The sequence below is a fragment of the Zosterops lateralis genome (assembly GCF_965231275.1).
Source record: "Zosterops lateralis genome assembly, chromosome: 2".
Taxonomy (NCBI): domain Eukaryota; kingdom Metazoa; phylum Chordata; class Aves; order Passeriformes; family Zosteropidae; genus Zosterops; species Zosterops lateralis.
This window is the reverse complement of record NC_139763.1, coordinates 89,979,454-90,001,838: the sequence shown is the minus strand read 5'-3', so window position 1 is coordinate 90,001,838 and position 22,385 is coordinate 89,979,454. Positions and strand designations below refer to the sequence as shown.

At 41.7% G+C, this 22,385-nt stretch overlaps 1 protein-coding gene across 2 annotated transcripts in view; it reads left to right on the top strand.

The window, feature by feature from the left end:
* Nucleotides 1-22,385, top strand: part of CASR (calcium sensing receptor) — a 74,898-nt gene that overhangs the window by 31,541 nt on the left and 20,972 nt on the right. For both annotated transcript variants that reach the window (XM_083883631.1, XM_083883632.1), the window contains exons 2-4: nucleotides 183-608; nucleotides 8,625-8,931; nucleotides 11,754-12,635. In XM_083883631.1, the coding sequence (XP_083739757.1) occupies nucleotides 409-608; nucleotides 8,625-8,931; nucleotides 11,754-12,635 (1,389 nt within the window). In that variant the 5' untranslated portion in view covers nucleotides 183-408. The remainder of the gene's footprint in view (nucleotides 1-182; nucleotides 609-8,624; nucleotides 8,932-11,753; nucleotides 12,636-22,385) is intronic.

The following is a 22,385-nucleotide window of genomic DNA, read 5'->3' as shown; positions in this document are numbered from 1 at the left end:
ATTGTTTGGGGAGGTGTGGCTCTGTCACCAGGGTGCCTGGATGATTTTGCCAAGGTTGTGATATGTCCCAAGTGGATTGTTGCTTCAGGGGCATATTGAGGCCTTGGCTTGACAAAGCAGAACCATCATGGCAATGTGGGATCCTGGTATATAGCTGGAATAATTTTTCAATTCTCTTGCAGTTCTCAGAGATGGGCTCTCCATAATGCTTCAGTTATGAAGGAAGAAGGACAGCTGAATTGTTTTTTTGCAATGGAGAAGACAGAGGGAGAAACACCAGCACTGTGGCTCCCACCTTGTTGCTTATCTCCCTGCCAACATGTGCCCCAAATCCTCTCTGTGCTGTGTTAAGGAAAGGAAAAGCTTTCATACATCATCTTTTCCGATTTTGCATCCTATAACCCCCTGATGAAAAGAGGAACAATGACTTCATATAGCTGCTGCTTGATTCTTTTGCTGTTTACCTGGAACACTTCTGCCTATGGGCCAAACCAACGGGCACAGAAGAAGGGAGACATTATTCTTGGAGGATTGTTCCCCATTCATTTTGGAGTGGCTGCTAAAGACCAGGATCTAAAATCAAGGCCAGAATCAGTGGAGTGTATAAGGTAAGCTGGTAAAAGGGAAAATAAAAGGTTTTGATGGGGAAGTTTTCACATTTCTTGACTTTAAATTGTGTAAATATGGTCTGTAATCTGATGCTCACAATTGGAAGGTGTGATGTAAATAATGGAATAAACAATGGTGTACGTTAAACAGTAACATAAATATTATTTGGGCATTAAAAGAGGGCAATCTTTGTACTACCTGAAGCTGCCAAAACATTAATATACTGATATATCTGGCAATTCACAGGGAAAATTTGAATAGTATCTGAAAATTAGCTTCCCTAGCAGGACAGAAAATTACCAGTAGTGCTCTTTAGTTCATTTGATTAAGGTAATGCATGGCCAAACAGTTTAGAAATCAATTTTTTGTGCAGTTCTGCCTATCATCATCTAAGACTTTACAAACTGTTAAGTTGCCTAAACAAGTGAATAGGTGAAGATGAAATAAGTCATGGCTTTTGAAAAACCCAAGTGAATGACGCGTAAATGTCTCTTTAGGACTTTGTAAAAGTCCCAAACTTGAGCCCAGGATTTCCTCACCGAGAGTTCTTCTCTTTCGTGTAAACAACACATCTGTGTTTTGTCTTAAGTGTTTGGAAGTTAACCTTGGAGTGAGAAATGCACATGAAAACAATTTCTCTTATAATTAAAGTGTAGATATTTTATGATGAAAGGTGAAGAATTTTTAACATTACAAGCTTGCACATAATACACAGAACAAGTGGAAAGTGTGACAGAAGCTGATTGCAACTGGAACATCATATAAACAAAATATAAGAAATTCATGTGGATTTCTGTCATGACACAGCATGGGAAAACACTTCAGTGTTATGGGACTTCTTTTGTTATCATATGTGAAGAGCTGTGTATCTGGAATTATTTGGACCTCTCGTCCTAGGCTGGGAATCTAGTACAGTTTTGTTGCAGATGGCAATGAAAGATGGCCGAGAGCATTCCTGTTACTCTCACAGATTTCAGGTGTGGTTTCCCACTGAGGCACTGAGCAAGACACGTCCATCTAGGATTATTTTGGATTCTTTTGTGTGTGCACAGGAACGTTGTGAACTAAATGTATGTGCAATGTCTATTTCATGGAGCAAGAATCTCTGCCAGCTTTTCAGCGTGTTTTTTTCTCTCCCAAATGCATCATTTTAGAAATGGAATGCTGGAAAGCAATGGATGTTTTCAGCTCTATTGTATTCTTCTCCTGTTCCAGCTGGCAGGCAGGACAATGCAGATATTTGCAAACTAAACAGCTTTCATTTCCTTCGGCTCTGGGTCAGCCTCAGTGACTGCCTTGACATGGTCACATTATTGGAAGAGATGTCTGGAAAATGTTCTGCCACAAGTACTACAAGTGTGTGGTTGCCAAAAGGCATGTTAATGAGGTAGCACTGCCAACAACAGGCAAACCCTGACAAGCCAGACTAGCTGTTTTAAGGACACAATGGGAGATCCTTCTGGGTGGCATTCAATCTGCTAAAAGGTATCCTCCAGCTGAAATTTGCCTGGATAAAATCCCTGTTCTTCTTACCCTTGCACCAAGAAGATGTAGGTGCAAAAGAGAAAAAAGGTATCTGCAGAGATAGGATTTGTGGCACATATGCTTCAGGGAGTTGGATAAATTGTGAGTTGGTAGTATAACGCAATTGGAAAAAGAATGAAGGTCAGTTGCAGAAGTTGTAGGAACTGCAAAAGGAACAAGGGGATGATTGAACCAGAAATAACTGGAAGTTGCTTCATTGCACACATCTTTACCAGAAAAATGTCCATTTGCAGGAAATGTTTAATTCAAAAGAGGTTGGATTGAGAAGACTTTTTGAGATTGGTCATCAGGTTTTAATGACAGAAGTAATAAATACATGGGAATGTTTGTGTGTATTCCTTGTTATTGGTACACATCAAATTGAGACCAGATATTTTTCCTGAAAGGATTTTCTATTTTAAGCAGTATTGAAGTCAGAAAATTCCTCCTGCTGGAGTTGTACAAAAATCTCTCAACACAACCATGGTGGTCATTTCTGGTTTTGGAACTGTAATCAGACATTAGTCTGTGGCAGAGTTGTGCATGATGGCTCTAGGAGTCCAATACATTCTTCAAGTTATTTGCTAAAATCTTAAATTATCACGTGAGCTTCCTAAGTTCCAAGCAACTGACTGGTCTGGAACTATCAAACTTATATTTTTGGGAGCAGAAAAAAAAATCTAGATTCCAGTTTATTCACAAAGGAAATCTCCCCAATCTTGTAGTGTCAAAAACTTCTGTAGGGTGGGAAATCCACATATTAGCAAATTAGATAGAGATCTATAGGGAAGTACAAATGTGACTCTACATAATCAAACCAAAGGTGTAAATCTGTCTCATACCTTTACCTGCCCTTGTTTCCCTTCTCTGAGCCTTTTCCAGCACTGCTGTATCTTTTCAAAGCTGAGGCTAAAAAGTTTTATACCTGGTGGCTTTTCAGAGGGGTGCATTCAGTTTTTAATCTCTTTACTATGTAGAAAAATGTGTCTCATATGACATAAGAAAATTAGACCCAGGTCACTCTGGGATAATGAGTATCCTCTCTCTCTCCTCATGCTCTCTTGCAGCAGCAAGTCATCAGACCATATGAAAAGCTCCATGACAAGACCTAAGGGTCCCACTGAAACCCTATGGGTGGTCTATTTTAGAGTTCAGAATCAAACAACTTAAGATAATGTGATTTTCCTCACTTTTGAGGACTATTCAACCTGATCAATGCTGTTTGGACATCTGGCTGTGTTCAGAGCCATACCTATGCTCCCAAACCGGGCTTCCCAATGGATAGGACAGTTGGGGCTTCTGAAAATGTACACTTTTCTCTCCACTTTCTCAGTTTTATGTTCTTCATGCTCTTGTTGCTCAGCACCTTTCTATCCAGCTTGGCAAACATACTGGCCTGAACCTACTGTGCACACCTGGCACATGATTATTTAGAAACTATATACATAAATAAGTGAAAGGAAAAGGGAACGGTAACAATCTGTTCCCCATTCTTTTTTGTGCTGTTGTTACTGAAAATGCATCCTTGTGTTCTAAACACTGCATTGTAGAGTCCAAAGTGAAAACACCCATAGGAACACACACAGTGAGAGCAGTTTTGTTTCCTGTTGGTTGTTTGAGCACTTGAGGATCCTGCATTTGATATAAATGCACCTCCTGTCTTTGTGTGCCTCAGGTGCTGCTGCAGCAACTTGCCCTATAACATTTGCTGATGCATATCTGATATGTGCAGTGGAAGCAGAGATTGAGTAGAGCACAAGCAAGCCCTGACCCCCATTCCATTCCCTGTGAGCACCCCAGAGGGCTATTCATAACCTAATTTCTCTGCTCCTTCTTGATTTCAGGGAGATTAGCAGTTTTCCTGTATTCTGATTATCAATCTAGCCAAGGTCCCACACTGTGGCACAAAGCTTTCAAACTGTGAAACTGGTGAGACATTGTCCCCACGTCATAGTGCAAGACCTCACAGAGCATGGCTCCAGGACTCTTTAGCTCACTGAGTTTCTCTGTCCGAGGGAACAGAATTTTAATTCCAGCCCTTGCCAATGTATTTGCTAATCCCATTGCAGACCTGAATGTATAACAAGATATTTGGAATTTCTTCCCTAAAATGTAATTATATCATTTTCTCTCTCTTCCATTCACCTTCTGAATTGTAATTTTTTAATTTTTGATTTTCTTTGTTCTACATAATTCCCCTCACCCACAGTCCTTGATTGTAAGAGTGGTAAGCAACTCACTGTACCTATGACTGCAGGAATCCAACAAATGACTGAAGGTCTCTCCCTTGCATAGCTTAGGAATAACAGTGGTAGTAGCAGCAATAACATGCAATTAATGTACTGGAAATCTGGAGAGGACGGAGAAATTAGTATGTTTATGCAACCACTAGAGAAAGTGCTGGTGTGATCGAAGGGTGTATGCAGGCTTTGCCACTACTTCTAAGTCAGATCTGTCAGATATGGGAGGGTAAATTAAAGCTATGTTTAGAGCTTTCACATCACTTTCTCCTTTTTTTTTTCTTCATATTCCATTGCTTAGTACCCTGCAAGTGTGATAAATGAAGGTCATGAATACACATGAGGCTGTGAATTATTTCTTTATGGAGACTAGCAAGGATCAGGACCAATTTTCCTGTTGGATCCAGACAGTAAGAGCAGTTAAAACCAAACCATACAAACAAGCAGGGCATGGAGCTATGAGGGGCTTAAACCATGCAGGCAGTTTGTGTCCCTTAATTTGCATAGCCTTGCTTTGAAACCTTGACTGGGACATTTAAGCCATCCTGAGCACCGTTTGACAGACATGTTTAGTTGCTAGCAAACTGGTCTGCTGCACAGCTGTCCTCTGCAGAAGTGACAGCTACAGCAAGGTATCATTTCCAATTTCTCTCTCCCAGTTTGTGCTCCTCCTTGAGAATAGAAAGATCAGTGGGTTGAATACTCTGAGAAGTGGGAGAAAAAGTATCAGAAAGGAAACGTTTAAGGAAGGAGTGTAAATAAAAATTCCCCTCTACACCTGCAGGCTCTGAATTATTTACATTAAACTCTCATTTAGAGCTTAATGGCCACTTTTCATTGCACCACATCTCACAAAATGCAAGACTATGTGAACATACCTGTAAAGTAATACAGCAGAAAATAAGCTTTGGAGGCTGCTTCTTTTCAATCAAGAAAATAACAGTGGCTATTTAAATATTCTGGAAATCTAATGAAAATTTCTGGTAGTAAATACTGTACAGTTTCTTTATGGAAATTACCAGTCAAATTTCTGCATGGTTGGCAGAGCATTCCAGTGACTGATCATATTAATCACAGCAGCAGCATAGCACAGGAGGTCAGCTGCATCAGTGGGACCTACTGCCAGGTTCAAAGGCTGCTCTTAGCAATCCCTCATGTACACAACAAGCCAAAAGGAACCTATCTGCAGCCCCTTGCTGGGATCTTACAGTACAGTAGGAGAGAAATTGTCCACGAAATATCCATTCATTGAAATTGGAAGGATCTTGCTTCATTTAGAGCAATTTAGCAGCCCTGCCTTTGTCTGACCATATCTGTGTTATGGAACCGATTACAACACTGTCTCAGATGACAAAATGACAGCTTGCCTGAAGATCTATCAGGTGTTAGAGGAGTGAGGAGTGCTGTCTTCATCCCATCTGATCCTCTCCTCCTGAGCTGCTGCTGCTGCTGCCAGCAGAGATGCAAGTGAAGAGAACTGCAGGTCTCTTGCCTAGGTTAGTTTAAGATAAATTATTGAAAGCATTTCAAAGATATTTTGGAGTCTAGGTCCCAGAAAACAGCCTCTACTCTCCTTTCCCTCCAAAATAAAATTATTCCAAATGCAAGTACCTGAACTAGAGGCCTTATACTGTAAATATACACTAATGAGGAGCATACATAATCAGGAGTGTGAGAAAGGAAAACAAAAGCTACAGTGTATTGTGGGCCTTGGTCTGCATTTACTGAATTAAATGCCAAATATTCCTTTAAAGTGAAGAGCAAGACAATCCTATTCACTGCTTTCAAAGATATCCTCTGAAGATACCACCCTGTGGCATTTTAGAAAAATAAAGTCGGATTCCTTTCAACAGGCAAAAAAAAATTTGTGTCATACCTTCACCTGTATAATTTAAAGTGAGCAGTGTAAATTTGCTTTTACATATACTCAAATGTGTGAAGCTTTTCCCGGTAGTATAGTGGTACCTTTGAACTTCCCAGGTTCTCAGTATCTTTCCCTTTAAATATAAAAAATGCAGTCAGATTTTTCTCTTTTACATGAGAAGCCTGAATATGGCTCCTTGCTTAAAATCCTGGTCATTTTAAAAATATCTGTAAACACATGTAGCTTTTTAAAAAGAAGTGTCACAAAACCCTTCCTTGTTTCCATTTATCCCTTTCTTGTACCCGTTTGTTTCCCCATTGTGTTACTGACCAGTGAGGCAACATGGTGTGCCCAACACATCTTCCTGTACACAGCAGTCACTGACTGGATCCCTCTGAGCCTTGCCCTTTTATTTCAGATCTCTCTCGTTGCATCTCATTCCTTATTGGTTTGGAACTAGAGCAAAAAAATATTCTAAATGACCAAATTACTTCTATCAGTAACCCACACTCCCGTGCTTCTAAAGACTAATCTTAATAAAGCTAACTGTCCCTTTGGTAATAAGTTATAACTAAGGACTCAAACTTTTTGACCTGAAGAGATATGTACTGAAATTGTGCTGTCTGGGCTTTGAGGTATAACCTCAGAGCTGAACCTCATTTGGAATTTGGCCAGAGATGTCTGGAGAGGTGAAGTCAAGTTGAATTAATGAAGTTTTTAAGACTTTAAGATAAACCTTAGATGCGATATCTTTAGAAATTCTGACCCCAGATGAATCAGATAAAACTCCTGGAATGGAAGTAATGTGGCTTTGTTCATTCAGCTTTGAAAAAGTCAGACATAGCTAACATCAACCTTGGAAGCAATTAATTTAATCCAGCAATTAAAAATGTTCAGGTCATATATCTCGGAGATTGAAAGGTTGTGATTTCATGAAGCTTGTCTTTAGAAATCTTCACCTCAGTAATGGAAACATTTCTCTAAGCATTTAAAAATGTAACTCATGTGAAACCTATAATTTACCATTTCATATAGAATCTGTTCTTGGGCAGGCTATTTCCCCAGGCTTTTCCAGTTTGAGGGCCTGTCACTTTTCCCAGTGGATCTCAAGCATAACAGCATTGACACCTTCCTGTTTTCACCTGCAACTCAGCACAGAACTGCAAACTAACTGGTATCCTGACCCATAGTGCATTCCAAGGAACGGCAAGTTTGAGCTGGTGAAAGATTCTGGCATTCCAGCTGCATTGCCCTAAAACACGGCAGCTTCACAGGCACAGAGCTGGTTGCCAGGGTGACTTTATAGGAGAAAACACAGTAAAACTTCGGAATAATGTGTATCAAAGGTACTTCCTTGCTGCTGCAAGTTTCTCTCCTTTTTGGATAAGCAATCATCCTGCTTCAGCTTCTTTTCACTGCCAGGCTACTGGTGCCATAAACAGAGACCCCCAGCTCCTGCAGGACAGCTGGCACCAGTCTTTAGTTCTGCCTTAGCTCCATGCACAGGTGCACGATAATCAGAAAACTCAGCTTCTCCATCTTAGGGAAGAGGCTTCAAAAAACAGTTTCAGTTTCACAGGCCAGCTCTGAGGGCATCTTCTGAGTTCATGTCTAAAGCAAATGTGTGAGAGAACCATAAAAATGAGAAAAGTTACTCCTTCAGTGAAAGACTGAAGTATCTAATTAACAAGTTATCAGTTTGCACTAGGACTTCTATTTATAGCATGTCTCAGTTCTCTGGTATGAACAGTCTGACTGCGCTCTCTCTCACAAAGCAAAGGGTGTCATGTGAGGCTGCATTTCCCTGAGCAGAGCAGTGTGCCAGTGCTGTGGCTCAGCCTGCTCTGCCTGCCCAAAGCCAGGAGGAGCTGACACACTCCGGGAGTATCCCCGAGCCTAAGTCCCAGCCAGCATCAGCACAGGCTTAGCAGACACTGCCATCTGCATTCAGAAACATGTCAGAGGAGCCTGGAAACAAACCTGGAAGGTGTAGCTTTCAGTCAGAGGATCACAACATCCATTTCCTCAGGGATCTTGAGATCAAGTTTAGGGTCCTGAGCACAAGGGACAGGCCAGAGTCATCACTCCAGACATGCTGTCTTTCAACTTTCCCAGATTTTAGGGGACTTAGAAAAGTTCACCTCTGGAGTGAGCACCCAAACTGAAAAGTTGAAAGCAGAACTAACCCTCATAGCATAAACATGCCTCTTCTGTAACCAGTAGAGACAAAACCAAAACTTTCCAAATTTAGTAGGATGCAAGAAATAGCATGAGTTGCTTTTGCCTTTTGTACCTGGAATTTTTCACTCTGTTGTTGCCTCGTTCCTGGTCTCCTCTCCTGTTTTCCTCCTTCTCACTCTATTTTGTTTTTATTTTTGCTCCCCCAGGTATAATTTCCGAGGCTTCCGCTGGCTCCAGGCTATGATCTTTGCCATAGAAGAAATAAACAGTAGCCCAACTCTCCTTCCCAACATGACCCTGGGATACAGGATATTTGACACTTGCAATACAGTCTCGAAAGCCCTGGAGGCCACACTGAGTTTTGTGGCCCAGAACAAGATAGACTCCTTGAACCTGGATGAATTCTGTAACTGCTCAGAACACATCCCTTCCACCATTGCAGTCGTGGGAGCAACTGGCTCTGGCATCTCCACTGCTGTGGCCAATCTGCTGGGACTCTTTTACATACCTCAGGTATGCTTCCACCTCACTTGTTTAGGTCACAGAAGTGGCCTGCTTTTCTACTCTGCAGAGATTATGCAGAAATTGATCAATCATTGCCATTTCCAATAGAACTTTAAGGAGAGAAGCAATAAAATGAGGAGGGTGAGGGGAGTGGGTGTCATTGTTATGATAGAAATGTGTCTTACTAGCACTTTGTAGTCCCCAAATACAAAGGTTACTGAGCAGCCATAATAACATTTGGCCAACAGCAGCCTAGTCTGGGAGGACTGGAGTCCTCTAGAGTGATTTAGTCTGTGAATACAGGTATTTTAGGTCAGTCAATGACAGTTGCCAGCCCTGACACCTTAGTTGTGTCATTACTTCACATAGTGACTCTCTGGTCCAGTCCAGGTCCCACAGAGCCCACTTAATGCCTTAAGCTTTGAGCTTTGTCATTGCCTGCTGCTTTTTAGGTCTCAGCATCTCTGATCATTCAAACAGGTGACTTATAAAGTTGTTGCTTATGCTGATCAGATGCTGTGGAGGTTTGTTCCGACCTGACCTGCCTTTCTTTTGCCCTAGGGCATCCAAAAGGTTTGTGAAATCGTGTAGATATACCCCCTGTCCCATGGTCATCTGTGTGGTGATGTGGCTGTGCCAACTCCTGTGTTGCAGCATCCTTCAGGCTGCATTCTGACTCTACTGGAACCAGTGCCAGAATCCATGGTCCCATCCTTTTGTTTAAGAGGCTTGTTGATCTGCCAAGACCTTAAGCAAAGTACAAGGCTGACTTAATGTTGTTGCTCTTGATTTTAGATTTCTACAGTGAAGTCAGCTTTGAGAAAAGTGCTTCATCTTATCAATTTAAGTGTTACCTTGTATAGCCTAACACTTCCAATCCCTCTTCCAAAATTAATAGAGGTGCCAGAGCTCACAAGAGCCCTTATAACATGATTGAGTCAGAATGCGCTCTCTGTCTGTCCTGAGAAATGTATCTTTGCTTCAGCCACAGCTTCAATTCCCATCTGCACCACGAATGAAGAAGGAAGGATTCTTGATTGCCCTGTGCACAGTAATATATCTTGTCTGTTGAGTCTTACCAATCTGACTCCTTTGCAGGAGTCTGAAAAACTGGACATTTGGTCTCTGAGCAGGGCAGAATGGTTTAAGCTGTGCTATCTGGGTATTGCCCAGAGTGGCACTGGAAGCTGGCATGTAATAAACACCCCTAATGACATCTTACGGGGCATTGTTGATTTACACATCACATTGCCAGGTGAACGAGGGCAGCAGAGAAGGGTTGGTGAGTTCAACTGAACGTAAGAGATGTTTGCAGTTCTCAGATTTTCTCTTTAAACACAGAATGACATTTGTCCTATGAGGCAGTAGCCTTATCTAGAGGCTGCAGAAAAGGGTAGATGTCAGGAGGTTCAGTTCTGGAACGAAGTCTCAGCCAGATGGTTGAAGCACAACAATTGAAAGCAGGCTTTTAGACTGGCAGATGTTGGGTGGAATTGTCACAGCCATTTATAGCAAGGCCATTAGCAAATCCAAGCTTATGAGGCCCTGCATTTCAGTAGGAGTTGGAGGTGTATTTTACAATTAATGTATGGCTCATTACTCCTTCTGTTGATGTTGACACTGAAAATGTTACAACTTCCGTTCTGTTTCTCAGTACCTCACCTCAGTGTCCCCTTACAGCGCATGTGGCAGTGGGACACGTTTCCTTTACCTCCTGGAAGAAGGTTGCTGGGGGTGAGAGTAGCCCTGGGCAAGAGCCTGTCCAGGGCACAGCACAGCTCTGTGAAAGGAGGATTTACTTCTGTGGCCCTTGAAACTGCACTATGAGACCTCCTTTTCTTTCTTCTTGCAGAAATATTAAATAACAGAGTTTAAGGAGAAGATAAGGTTTTCTGTAAATTTCCACTTTGTAGAAAATGAACTGTTTATAGAAGACTTTTTCAAATGAGAGTCAATCCTAAAGAATTCAGATACTAATCTCAAAATGTGTTTTAGAAGTTCTCCAGATCTTTAAACTGTTATTATCTGGGGTTTATGTTTTTCTTCCTTCTTGTAGATAATTCAAATTATATCTTAAGAGCATGTGGCACTTGTTCTGATTAGAAAAATAAAATATTTCTTGATAGTTTTAGAAAAGGAAATAAAATCCAATTTTAGCCATAAAACATGGTGGCTTATGGAGCATGGACTGCCCACTGGCTTCTTTGCTGATTCTGGCCAGCAATCAGGAAATACTGCTAAAGTAGCATTACCATAACACTCTGCAGGATCAAGGACGCTGATATACATCACATTCTTATGCCAACTTAAGACAGGGATTGGATGTAAAAGGCACCTGGTTTCTGATGGAGCCTGTTTAAGGATGAGGATGGATGTCAAAGGCAAGGAAAGAAAGACAGAGTAGCTTTGGAATGGCAATACCATCCTGCTGTGTCATGTCTGGTTCAGGACAGAGAAAGCCTGTGTTTTGTCTTAATTCACTACATTGTCCTCATTATCTAGATGGCACATTCTTTTTATTTATGGATTTGGCAGAAATCTTTGCCATTCCTCCAATCTAGTGTCCATTTCTCTCTCCCTTGGATCCTTGACCTTGCAGGTGGGCACAAGCTGGCTCCAGCCTCTCGGGTCTGAGCAGCTGCTCCTGTATGAGTGCCTCTGAAGGATAGGCACAGGTCGTAGAACGTGCAGGCCCCCAGAGTGGATCACCTGCAAACACAGGCTAAAAAAATGTGGTTCCCAGGCTGACAGTGATGCCAGGTAAATGCAGGCAATTTGTTTCAGGCATTTCACTTTATGATGTGTTTTGCTTGTTTGCTGTGCTCTGACAGGTCAGCTATGCCTCATCCAGTCGTCTCTTGAGCAATAAGAACCAGTTCAAGTCCTTCCTGCGCACAATCCCCAACGATGAGCATCAGGCCACAGCCATGGCAGACATCATCGAGTACTTTCGCTGGAACTGGGTGGGAACAATCGCAGCTGATGATGACTATGGCCGGCCAGGGATCGAAAAATTTCGGGAAGAGGCAGAGGAGAGAGATATCTGCATTGATTTTAGTGAGCTCATCTCCCAGTACTCAGATGAAGAGGAGATCCAGCAGGTGGTAGAGGTCATCCAGAACTCCACAGCAAGAGTGATTGTTGTTTTTTCCAGTGGCCCAGATCTGGAGCCTCTCATCAAAGAGATTGTCAGGAGAAACATCACTGGCAAGATCTGGCTGGCAAGTGAGGCCTGGGCTAGCTCTTCCCTAATAGCCATGCCAGAGTTCTTCCGTGTTATCGGCAGCACCATTGGGTTTGCACTGAAGGCAGGACAGATCCCAGGGTTCCGTGAGTTCCTGCAGAAAGTGCATCCCAAGAAGTCCCCCAACAACGGCTTTGCCAAGGAGTTTTGGGAGGAGACATTTAACTGCTATCTCCCTGATGGGTCCAAAAATTCTCCTGCTTCAGCTTCCTTCCACAAGGGTCATGAGGAAGGGCTGGGAGCTGGAAATGGAACGTCTGCCTTCCGACCTCCATGCACAGGGGATGAGAACATCACTAGCGTGGAGACACCTTACATGGACTACACGCACTTGCGGATATCCTATAACGTGTACTTGGCAGTGTATTCCATCGCCCATGCCTTGCAGGATATTTATACCTGTACCCCTGGGAAGGGACTCTTCACCAACGGGTCCTGTGCGGACATAAAGAAGGTGGAGGCATGGCAGGTAAGCCCTTCGTTTGTGTGCCTGTGCAATATACCTGCAGAAGGAAAGACGAGCTGTCCCAAAATGCCCTTTAGGGTGCCTTTCATAATCCTGGGTCTCAGACACAGCATAAGGCTCCTGGGATGCAGTGCATGACTGTGTCTGAGGTAGGTGCATGCTCCCACCCCACAGGGAATGCAAGTTAAGTTGGGATAGGCCTGCAGTGAAAGGGGCTTAAACCAGGTTAAATTTTCTTGCATTTGCTGCGGGCCAAAAGTGCACACACAGACAATTACCACAGCCTGGCTGACGCAAGGTAACTTGATCATATATTGAGCCTTACATAAACAAGAGGGCCTGGGTAGAACACATAAACAAAGAAAACAGTTTTTAGAGTTCATTTTCTTTGGCAAGCTTTATATCTTTTGCAATCCCACAGCAATTTTCCATACAGGCTCTATTTTTTTCCCCACAGTTTTAAGCGTATATAGGATCAAACTAAAGAAGATTGAGTAATGAAGAAAAATAATGTATGGCTCTTGGGCAGAAAATAGATAGCTGCTTTGATTCAGCAGTGGTATTTGTGAACTGATGAAATTAGACTAGTGACTTAGTCCCATTCACCCATTCATTCAATGCATTCTGCCCACAGGCACATGGATCACATTCTGGCATTTTGTCTTCTGATCCCTTATGAATACTCTCTACCTTACTATGTGTTTGATCCTGCTACCCAATGTGGTATTCACTTTGTGGTTTTAATATCTACTGCATTCTTAACAAATTAGCATGGACTATCAAATGATAATAGATCAAATATGTAGCAAATTCTGTCTTCCTCATTCTGGTTGTCACAAAATGCTTGAGCCCAAACATGCCTGAAATCAGAATAAAATGAAGATCACCTCCCCACTTGCATGGATGTTTTCCTCTCTTTGGGATAGCCTAACCAAAACAAAGGCTGTCCTTGCCACAAACTGCAGATGTCAGGTCACATTCACCTATGGGAACTGCAGTTTGGTTTCTGTCTAGTCGCAGTTAACTCAAAAACATCAGTCAGATCAAAGTAAAAGGCTTTGTCTTGGCATTTATTGGAAACTTGCACTGCTCTAGGTGCCTGAATAGGTTAATCAAAACCACACTACTCAGAGTTGATGAGTGCAAGATTTGACCCTGGTTTAGAGGAATCCTGCAATTGCTGGCTGTCTCCAAAGTTTCTGTGTTTTAAAGCTATTCCACTCTTCAGGAAAATACTGGCAGAAATGGGCAAGTTGCAGACAGATTTAGCTTTCATTGATGTCAGTAAAAATGATCCAAAATAATTGTAGTTTAATTCATTCCATTATGCCTTGTCAGCTTGGAAAGTAAAGCTGGATATTCATGCCATTGCTAAGTAAAATAATGTGTTTGTTGAAGATTCCATGGTTGGGAAGAATGACCTCTCATTTCTGTGCTGCTTGTCAGGTGCTGAAGGATGTACACATCAAAATGTAAAGCATCCTGCTGATCTAGGCATTTGGATATACATACCTGCCTGAGAGGAGGGAATCAGCATCAAGAAGTAGTATGCTGATATAACCCCACTGGGCAGGAATAGGGAGTGCTACCAAGGAACAGGCTATACTTATAATGACCATATGGTGGCTTTCAAGCCTACTTGTGCAATTTTTTCACTTTGTTTCAAAATCAAACACATGAATAGCAGGTAAATGCCAAATTTGTGTGCACACCTACTTCATACCAGGTATTGCAGCTCATTGCCTCCAGGAAGCTTTCCTCAGCCCTGGGGGTAATGAGTTCACCTGACAAACGTGCAGCCTCCAGCATTTCCAGAGTGATTTTCTGACAGCTACACAGAAGGAAATCCTTCTAGTAAAGTCAATCTCATTTGCAGTGGTACTTCTGCCAGTGTTCACAGTCAGGTCGGGGTTTTCCTGGCAGGAAGTGACCTGAGAGAGCAAGGACCGTGTTAGGAGGTCCCCATACCTGTGACTGGAGGGCAGCTGCTCACTGTGTGTGCAATTACTGGCCAGGTGCTGTGTGGTACAGATAAAGTGAACCTGCTGAACTTGTGGCTCCATTAGCCTAAGCTCCTGTCTGGAGCAGCCCTTGCCAGCAGGGTTGGTGGCTGGGGTGCAAAAATGATGCATTCCAGAATTTAATTATGTGCTATTTAATTTTGTTGCCTTTCAATGGCGTTATCCTATTAATACATATGAGTTTTTATTGTTGTTCGCTAATTGCTAATTTTATGTACTTATAACACAAATCTTTTGGGGGATGTGTTCTGTATCATTTGTGGAGGGTGCTTGTGCAGGTCTGTACATAAACCCAGGATTCTTACCTCAGTGATCAGCTCATTTGAAATGGACAGCCTAGCACAAATCACTTGAGCTGGTTAAACTGAGCAAAGTTCTCCTATTAACAGTTTACCATCTATAGTTTAAGATGGCTCTAGGTGTGTTTCAGCATGGGGACCACAGGAGTTTTGATTCCTAAGGTGAAATATCAAATACTACTAACTTTAATGTTTACTTATCTATAGCTACTTGTTTAAGAAACCATTGGCTCATTTTCTCCACCTGGGTCAGTGATCTGTGACAGATCCTGTCCATAAACCCAGTCTTGCTTCCTTTTGTTTTACCAGTGCCTCTGAAGCTGGCTATGGGCATTCCCAGTGGAGATGGGAATCTCCACTGTCCAGCTGCCCAGCATCTGCAGAGATGCAGGCACAGGCAGAGCTGGTGAGCAGGCAGGACAGCTTCCAGGCTGTGCCCAGAGGAATCTGTGCCACTCATTCCACATACAGACCTGGCCAGGGAATTCAGAATCCTTTATCTGAAAATGCGGCAGCTGGCACTGCAGAAAATTGCAGATTTTATTAGGATGTCTGTGCTGCCCTTACTCTGAGCTGTCTTGTTTTAAGAATCTTCGCTGCTGCGAGGCACAAGATAATCGAGGTGCACACCTTTGCAAGATGCCTACAAAGGGCAGACAGTGCTGTCTGCATGTGCCATTGTTGTGTTCTGCACAATATTGAACAAGATCAGATCAATTACTTCTTTTTGCACTGTTTTGTTCAGGTAACAAAAAGGTTCAGGGCAATCCTGAACAAAAGGTATAAATTCTGTCACTTTGGAGCAAGGCAACATTTTACAAAAAGAATTAAAGTGCACGGGTGCAAATAGTACAACAGAAAAAAATCCTCCTAAAGGCTTCCAATACCTCTGGCTGTCTGAAGACCACTCTCTTCTGCTGTGGGGTTGTGACTTTCTAGGAGACTGTATCAAGTGGAGTTAATTCTGTGTTTCTCTGGTTCATGGACTTGCCTACCCCAAACACAGGCTCTCCCATAAGCTATGGAATGGAAGTGGGAAGTTATGGGAAGAGGTGGGACAGAGGCTGCGAACTGCTGTACTGGTGCTGCCTCTGTCGACTCTGTCAAAATTCCCCCATTTTTGGCCTGTTTCTCTATAACTGCTTTAACAGTCTGGTTTTGAAGCCCTTTTTTCTTAATATCTTCCCTGATAAGATTTCTCAAGTTCCTTCGTTTTCTTAGTCAAATAGCTCATGAGGCTGTTTCTGTGGTCACTTCTAGGAAAAAGTCCATCTGTTCATTTTTCAGTTCCCCTCTGATCATTTAAAGGAGCCTCTCTGGTGTCTCTCTCTCATTACAAACACTGTGTGGTCCTGAAAAAAAAAAATAGGGAGAAAACTAATAGGGAATCCTAATTTGCCCTTCAGAGCCAATATTTCCTGCTTCATATTATTTCTGTGTGAGAAGATGAATGACCTGTCTTTTCTTTGGACTGAGGTCACTCAGTTTCTACCCATTCATTTGGATTCTTGATGAGCAGCTGCTGGACCTCTCTTTGTGTCTTGCAGTAAAAGCATTGTGATTAAATGGGGAAGACAGGCTCCCAGGGATCTGAGAAGGCAAAGGTGTGCAGTTACAGGGTCACTGAGCAGAGCATCTTTGGGTTGACTCCCAGACAATTTGCAGGTTGCTGTTACATGGAGGCTTTGAACTTTGGTATGAGCAAAAAATAAGAGCAAAGCACAGTGCAAGGGCTGAAAAATGTGTTGTGCTAATGAATCACAGGTTAGAGAACATGTTTGTGTGTAGTATTCTGTTCTGGAAATCTGACTGACCTCAGACTCAGTGAAAAGCTGCCATATGCTGTTCCACAAAATAAAAACAAATACAAACTGGCTTCACCTAGCAACACCTAAAGTCTGTTATTACACTTATGCACCTCCCAGCTAACAGTTCCTTCCTCAGTGCTAGTGATGAGCATTGTGAAGAGGTAAAAATGGATTGGTGTCTTCTCCAGCTTTACATTTAGGCTTGCCTGCCTGCCTGGAAATTGATAGTGCAAGGCTTTAAAGAAGTAAATAATGCCTTAGATGACATTGACCTTTGAGCCTAATGGCTTATCTAATCAATTTTTGTGTCTATTAAACTAGAGGCCTATCTGAACAATTCAAAACCAGCTGATTAGTGGTATACAGAATTAAACAGTATCAGAACAGCTATGAGCTGTGGCTGTTGGGAAAATTAGTCATTTGGGAAGAATCACAAGGGAAACAGAGGAAGCTGTTGAATGTCAGGCAACTGCAAAACCTTGCCTACTCTGCATTACAAATGCACTGGAGATGTATTTGTTGTGAACAGAAGGCAAGACATGTGCCATTGTTGTGGGAGACAGAATTGAGAGGGACACAACTTGAGCCACACACACAGAAATATGGGGGTCAATAGAGCAAACACAGCTATTTCCCCACCAGGGCAGTAACAGACAATTGCTTCTTCATCACTTTGAAGATAACAGCTTGCCATCAGCTGAGAGCATCAACTAAGCAGAGAATAGATGGAGTATTATTTAGATACCTCTACAGCTAAAAGGAGAAAGACTTAACTGGACTCACCAGTAGAAAATGTGCTGGGAAACAATTGCCCTGACGAGGCTTCTAGAAATAGGGTGATTGAACTGCATGCAGCAAATACAACAAAGGAGTTGTGGTTATTAATTACCAAGTAAAGAATGGCTGAGATTCTTCTGAATTGGGGTAGTACACACTGCCTGATGACCAAACCCGCAGTATTCTTGTCTGCTCCCAAACATGTTGAATTTTTCATAAAAGTCACTTTTAATGCAATCATTTGTGCACTGCTTTACAACAAAAGCTTTATTTGAAAAGAATTTTCCTATATTTATGAAGCTCATTTATGAAGTACTTCTGCCAGTTGGGGAAAAGTCAGTTTTTCAGCCTATAGTGGGAATTTTAGGGAAGGCTCCATTAAATGCTCGTATAATGTCTCTCTGTAGCAACTTCAGATAACAATTATCCCTTGAATTACCAAGATGTCAGACACCAGCATCTGTTACAAAGACACAGCATGTCTTTGTTGCACAAAAGGATGTAAAATTTCTTCCAGGACTGACCTTTCCTGATCCTACTCACAAATGGAGCTGGTGACAAAGGGCATCTTGAGAGCTTCCTAAAGACACTCACAAAGTGGGATGAGGAAACAAGTAGATATATAAAAAATTTCCATTTATCCCAAGGTAGGGTTGAAGCTAACTTCAAAGGCATGATAATCGTAGCATAGTTTATTATTTCATTTCTTTTTGGGTAGTCAGCTATCTTCACAAATGCTTTACTAACCAGTCACAGAATTTTATCCCCAAAGTGAACTTTCATACACTATGGAGAATTGGTGTTGCTCCACAAGGAAGTTAGGAGGAATGAGAAAAAATTACTTTTTATGGTGACCCTTTTGCCTTGTAGAATTATAAGAGTGATCTTCCAACTGGACTACAAGCAACAGCTTGCTCTGAAAGGACTTTTACAAGTGTCTCTAGGAAGAATTACATGAAAGACTGGAGAAATCAGAGTCAGAAATCAGATATATCTTTGTTGGCCAAGACTTACATTGATAGAAGAAATGGAAAAAACAGATTTAAGCCAGTAGCCAAGTGGAGCATGTGCCCAGACACAGAACTGAATCCCCTGGAACATTAGTTGACCATTGATGGGACCTATGGCTGTGCTTGTCCACTTTGAATGTCTGAAACACTGCATGAGTTCAGTTAACTCACTGTGACTATACGAAACTTTGGGACTCTTTTTTTTTTTTTTTTTCCCAAGGATAGTACTGCTTGAATAGATTATAAATAAGCAGTGAACTCAGGTTTCATAAATTATCATGGTTTTGTTAAAAGAAATGACACCTAGAGTGCAGAATCTGTTGGTTCTCATTCTAACAAAGAGCTTACCCAAGCATTGAAGTAATTCATCCTTTAGCTCCAAATAGGAATGAATTTACAGTCAAAAGCAATGACTTTCTCCTGGCCCAGAGAGCAGCACTGTTCTTCAAAGCAGTATCAGCAGTGCTCTGTGCAGGATGCAGTTTCAGACCTCGCTGGGGCTTTGAAGAGACTGATCCATAAAGGGCTGTTTGAGGAAAGCAGCAGCAAAGGGCTGTAAAGGGACAAATCTACACAATTGTTCTCTGCACAGCTGTGTAGGGATGGCATTAAACACCTCCAAAAAAAAAAACATTTCAATCAGACTTTTTTTACACAAGACAACATATGTGAGTTATACTACTTAAAAACATCAAGCACTTGAACCTTTGGATGTAGCTTTAATAATAGGACATTTTTTAATGTATTATTTAATATTAAATTAATAAAAAGAGCCCTATCTTAAGCTGATAGATGGTTCACCAAAATAGTTATTGTGCAGTATGGTGATGTCTCGAGAGCATTAAAGCATCATTTACTCATTTAGGACTCCTGCCAGTAGATCTTCCACCCTTAGTACACAGCAATCTGGGCTATTGTACCCAATGGATTTTTACATATTATATTTGCTGCAAATGAAAATCAAAGCAATTATGGCATTAAGTCTAGACTAAGTGGCTCTGATTTTTTTTTTTTATGCCATGGTTGTAGGTAAAGACAGGAGCATCCCACACAAAATACCATCTAGCAGCACTGACAATTAGGTTTCATTGTACCTGTACTTTTTCTGTCCAAAGACCATCTCTCTCCACAAAACCTCAGCAGAAACCTAAAACATGTTCAAATGGAGTCACTTTCCAAATGATCATGCAGCTTGAAATCCTTTAATCCATAATTAATTATGTAAATTTATACCACATTCAGGAAAGTAAGTAATCTTGATCCAGCTAAAGGCTGCTTCACATTAGATATAAAACCTAGGTATTTCACTTCTGAAGGGCTGTACTTGACAGCCAAACTTGTGTTTAGCAAGATTTATTTTCCCTAAAGACATGCTGACTAGTAGACCTTTTTTTTTAATTAGTATGATCCATGGCAGGCCACGTCTCTTGTCACAGATCATGTCTGATTTCCAGTTGGGATTTACTGACCTTTAGTTTCATTGGTCCTTTCTTGAGCTTGCTTTATTAGATTTAAAAGTCGAGATGAGGCATGCATCATTTTTCTCCATATAATATTTATGTACATTAATCAAATTATTCCTTGGTCTTACCTTGATAATTTAAACAGAGTGGACTTTTAGTCATAAGGTATGTTTTCTGCCTTAGTTCTGTATCTTGTCCATTCACTCATCCCTCTTTTTGGCATGTATTCAGTATTCCTTCAACAGACTCAGCATGGCCAGACAGTGAAAAAAATCCCACATTTGCATATTCCTATTACTTCCTCATTTGTAGGAGCACTGAGTCTTCCATGCCACCACTTGCAATGGAAAGGTCACTTTTAGTTGCCAGTAATACTTTGCAGCAGGTGGTACCCTTCCTGAGCCTGGTGTGAATTCCTTATGCCTTGATGCACAAGCCTGAATTTCTTTGTATTAAACACAGATGTTTGAAAGCAATCTGAGGGAAAAGGCTTTTTCTTGAGTATTATTTACTATTACCTTAATCCATGAATTTTCTGCAAATTTTCCCAGCAGTGCTTTTGTAGCTGCTGCCAGAGTACTGATGAACACATTGGGAAACAGTGAGTTGTTTACTGAGGCTGGAGGAATTCCCCATGAACTGATGATCTGCCTCTGTTGATATGTGTTGGGCAATTCTTGATCCATGTTATGTGAAGTATAAAGCTCAGTTATTTCACTTCTGAAGGGATATGTCTGTCAACCCAACATGAATTTAAGAACATCTGTATTCCTCAAATGTTACTAGGTGACCGCAATTATGCTTTAGTCCTACTGTTTTGTATTAATTGCTCCTCAGCCCTAAACTCCTGTTTTTCATTGTTTTTCCTGTGATTCGTGTCAGGCTAACCAGCCTTTGGCTTTGGAGGATCTCCCTCTGCCTTTTACAGGAGTGTCTTTTCTGTGGGGGTGCTGGAATGGTATCATAAGTTTCTTAGTTGTAGGTTTGATGTGATTTGGACTTTAACCCTAGCCTGGTAAAGTTCCTGTCTTGGATTGTGCTTATCAGAGGTTGATAAGAGTTGCCAAGACAACTCTAATCCTCTGCCCTGGGTTTCGATCATCCTATTGTATTTTCCCCCATCCCATTGTATTTCTCCCCCACATGTCCACCATCCCCCAGGCCCCAGAACCTTCAGGAGAGGTGTCTGACAGGGATTGGTGGGTCTCACAGGACCACATCCCAAATTCACCTGATTTGTTAATGTTGTGTATTGCATTTTGACCTTACCCACCTGGCCTTGTTTCATTGGTCTGGTAACTGGTGTCCACCCCTGAGATTTGGGGGAACAAAAACCCCCTGTAACCGAGGCCAGGGGTCACTCCCCAGAGGCACAGGCCTGGAACCAGGGGCTGCCCCCTGAGTTACCCGAATAAAACCTTTTCTCCCTGAGCCTGGAGTGTCCCCTCTTTCTAACCACGGCCGAGACAGCTAAGGCAAAAGCGCTGCGGAGCCAAGGACCCACGCAAAGGTACTGTTGGACGTATCAGAGCTAGCAGGGTGGCCCAGCTGACGCTGAGCTGACCTGAGAGACAGATACGCGAAGCAACACTTTTCTTGGCAGCTGTTGCAGCCCACCAGAGGCTGACACTGAGCAGAACTTTGGGCACAGTGTTGGGAATGCATTACACTTGCAGGTCTAGCAGAAAGGTGGATTGGGGTTGCTGTGGAATAAGATTAGATAGCATATTGACTTTGTCATTCAAAGCCAGTGGCATTTTTATGTGTATATCATAAACCTCCTGTATTAGTGCTCTCTTTATTGCTCATGGACTGCTGTGATGAACTGTCAGCCTTTTATATCCAATATATCCAATTTAAATTGCTCAGGCTGCCTTCTAATCTCTCTTTAAGGACTTTCTACCACAGTTAATGTCACGTTATGGCTCCAAAACAAGTGCCCTTGAGATAAGAATGTCTGTGATTTTTTCTGATAGCAAGGGCACTAACATATCATTCATTTAGCTTTCCTACTCCTGCTCAGCTTTCTCTTTAGCATTCCATCCTCTTCAGCTGTCTCTTACAGCCTTAATGTCATGAGGATCTGCTACACATGACACCTTTCAATTTTAATATGTTCAAGGGACTTCTTATACATTGTGTGGTGAATTTTTTTTTTTTTTTTTTTTTTTTTTTTTTTTTTTTTTTTTCTCCAGGATTTTTTATGTTCTGCTTTTGCCAATAGAACACCTATGTTTTTCAGTCTTATTTGGATGTTCTGTGTTGGATTAGTGCTTTTAGAGCCCACCATAATAAATACTCCTATTTGAGCTCTATTTGTATGATGAGGATGGCAACATATCATTACTTTCTAATTAATGAGCTTTTATTTTAAT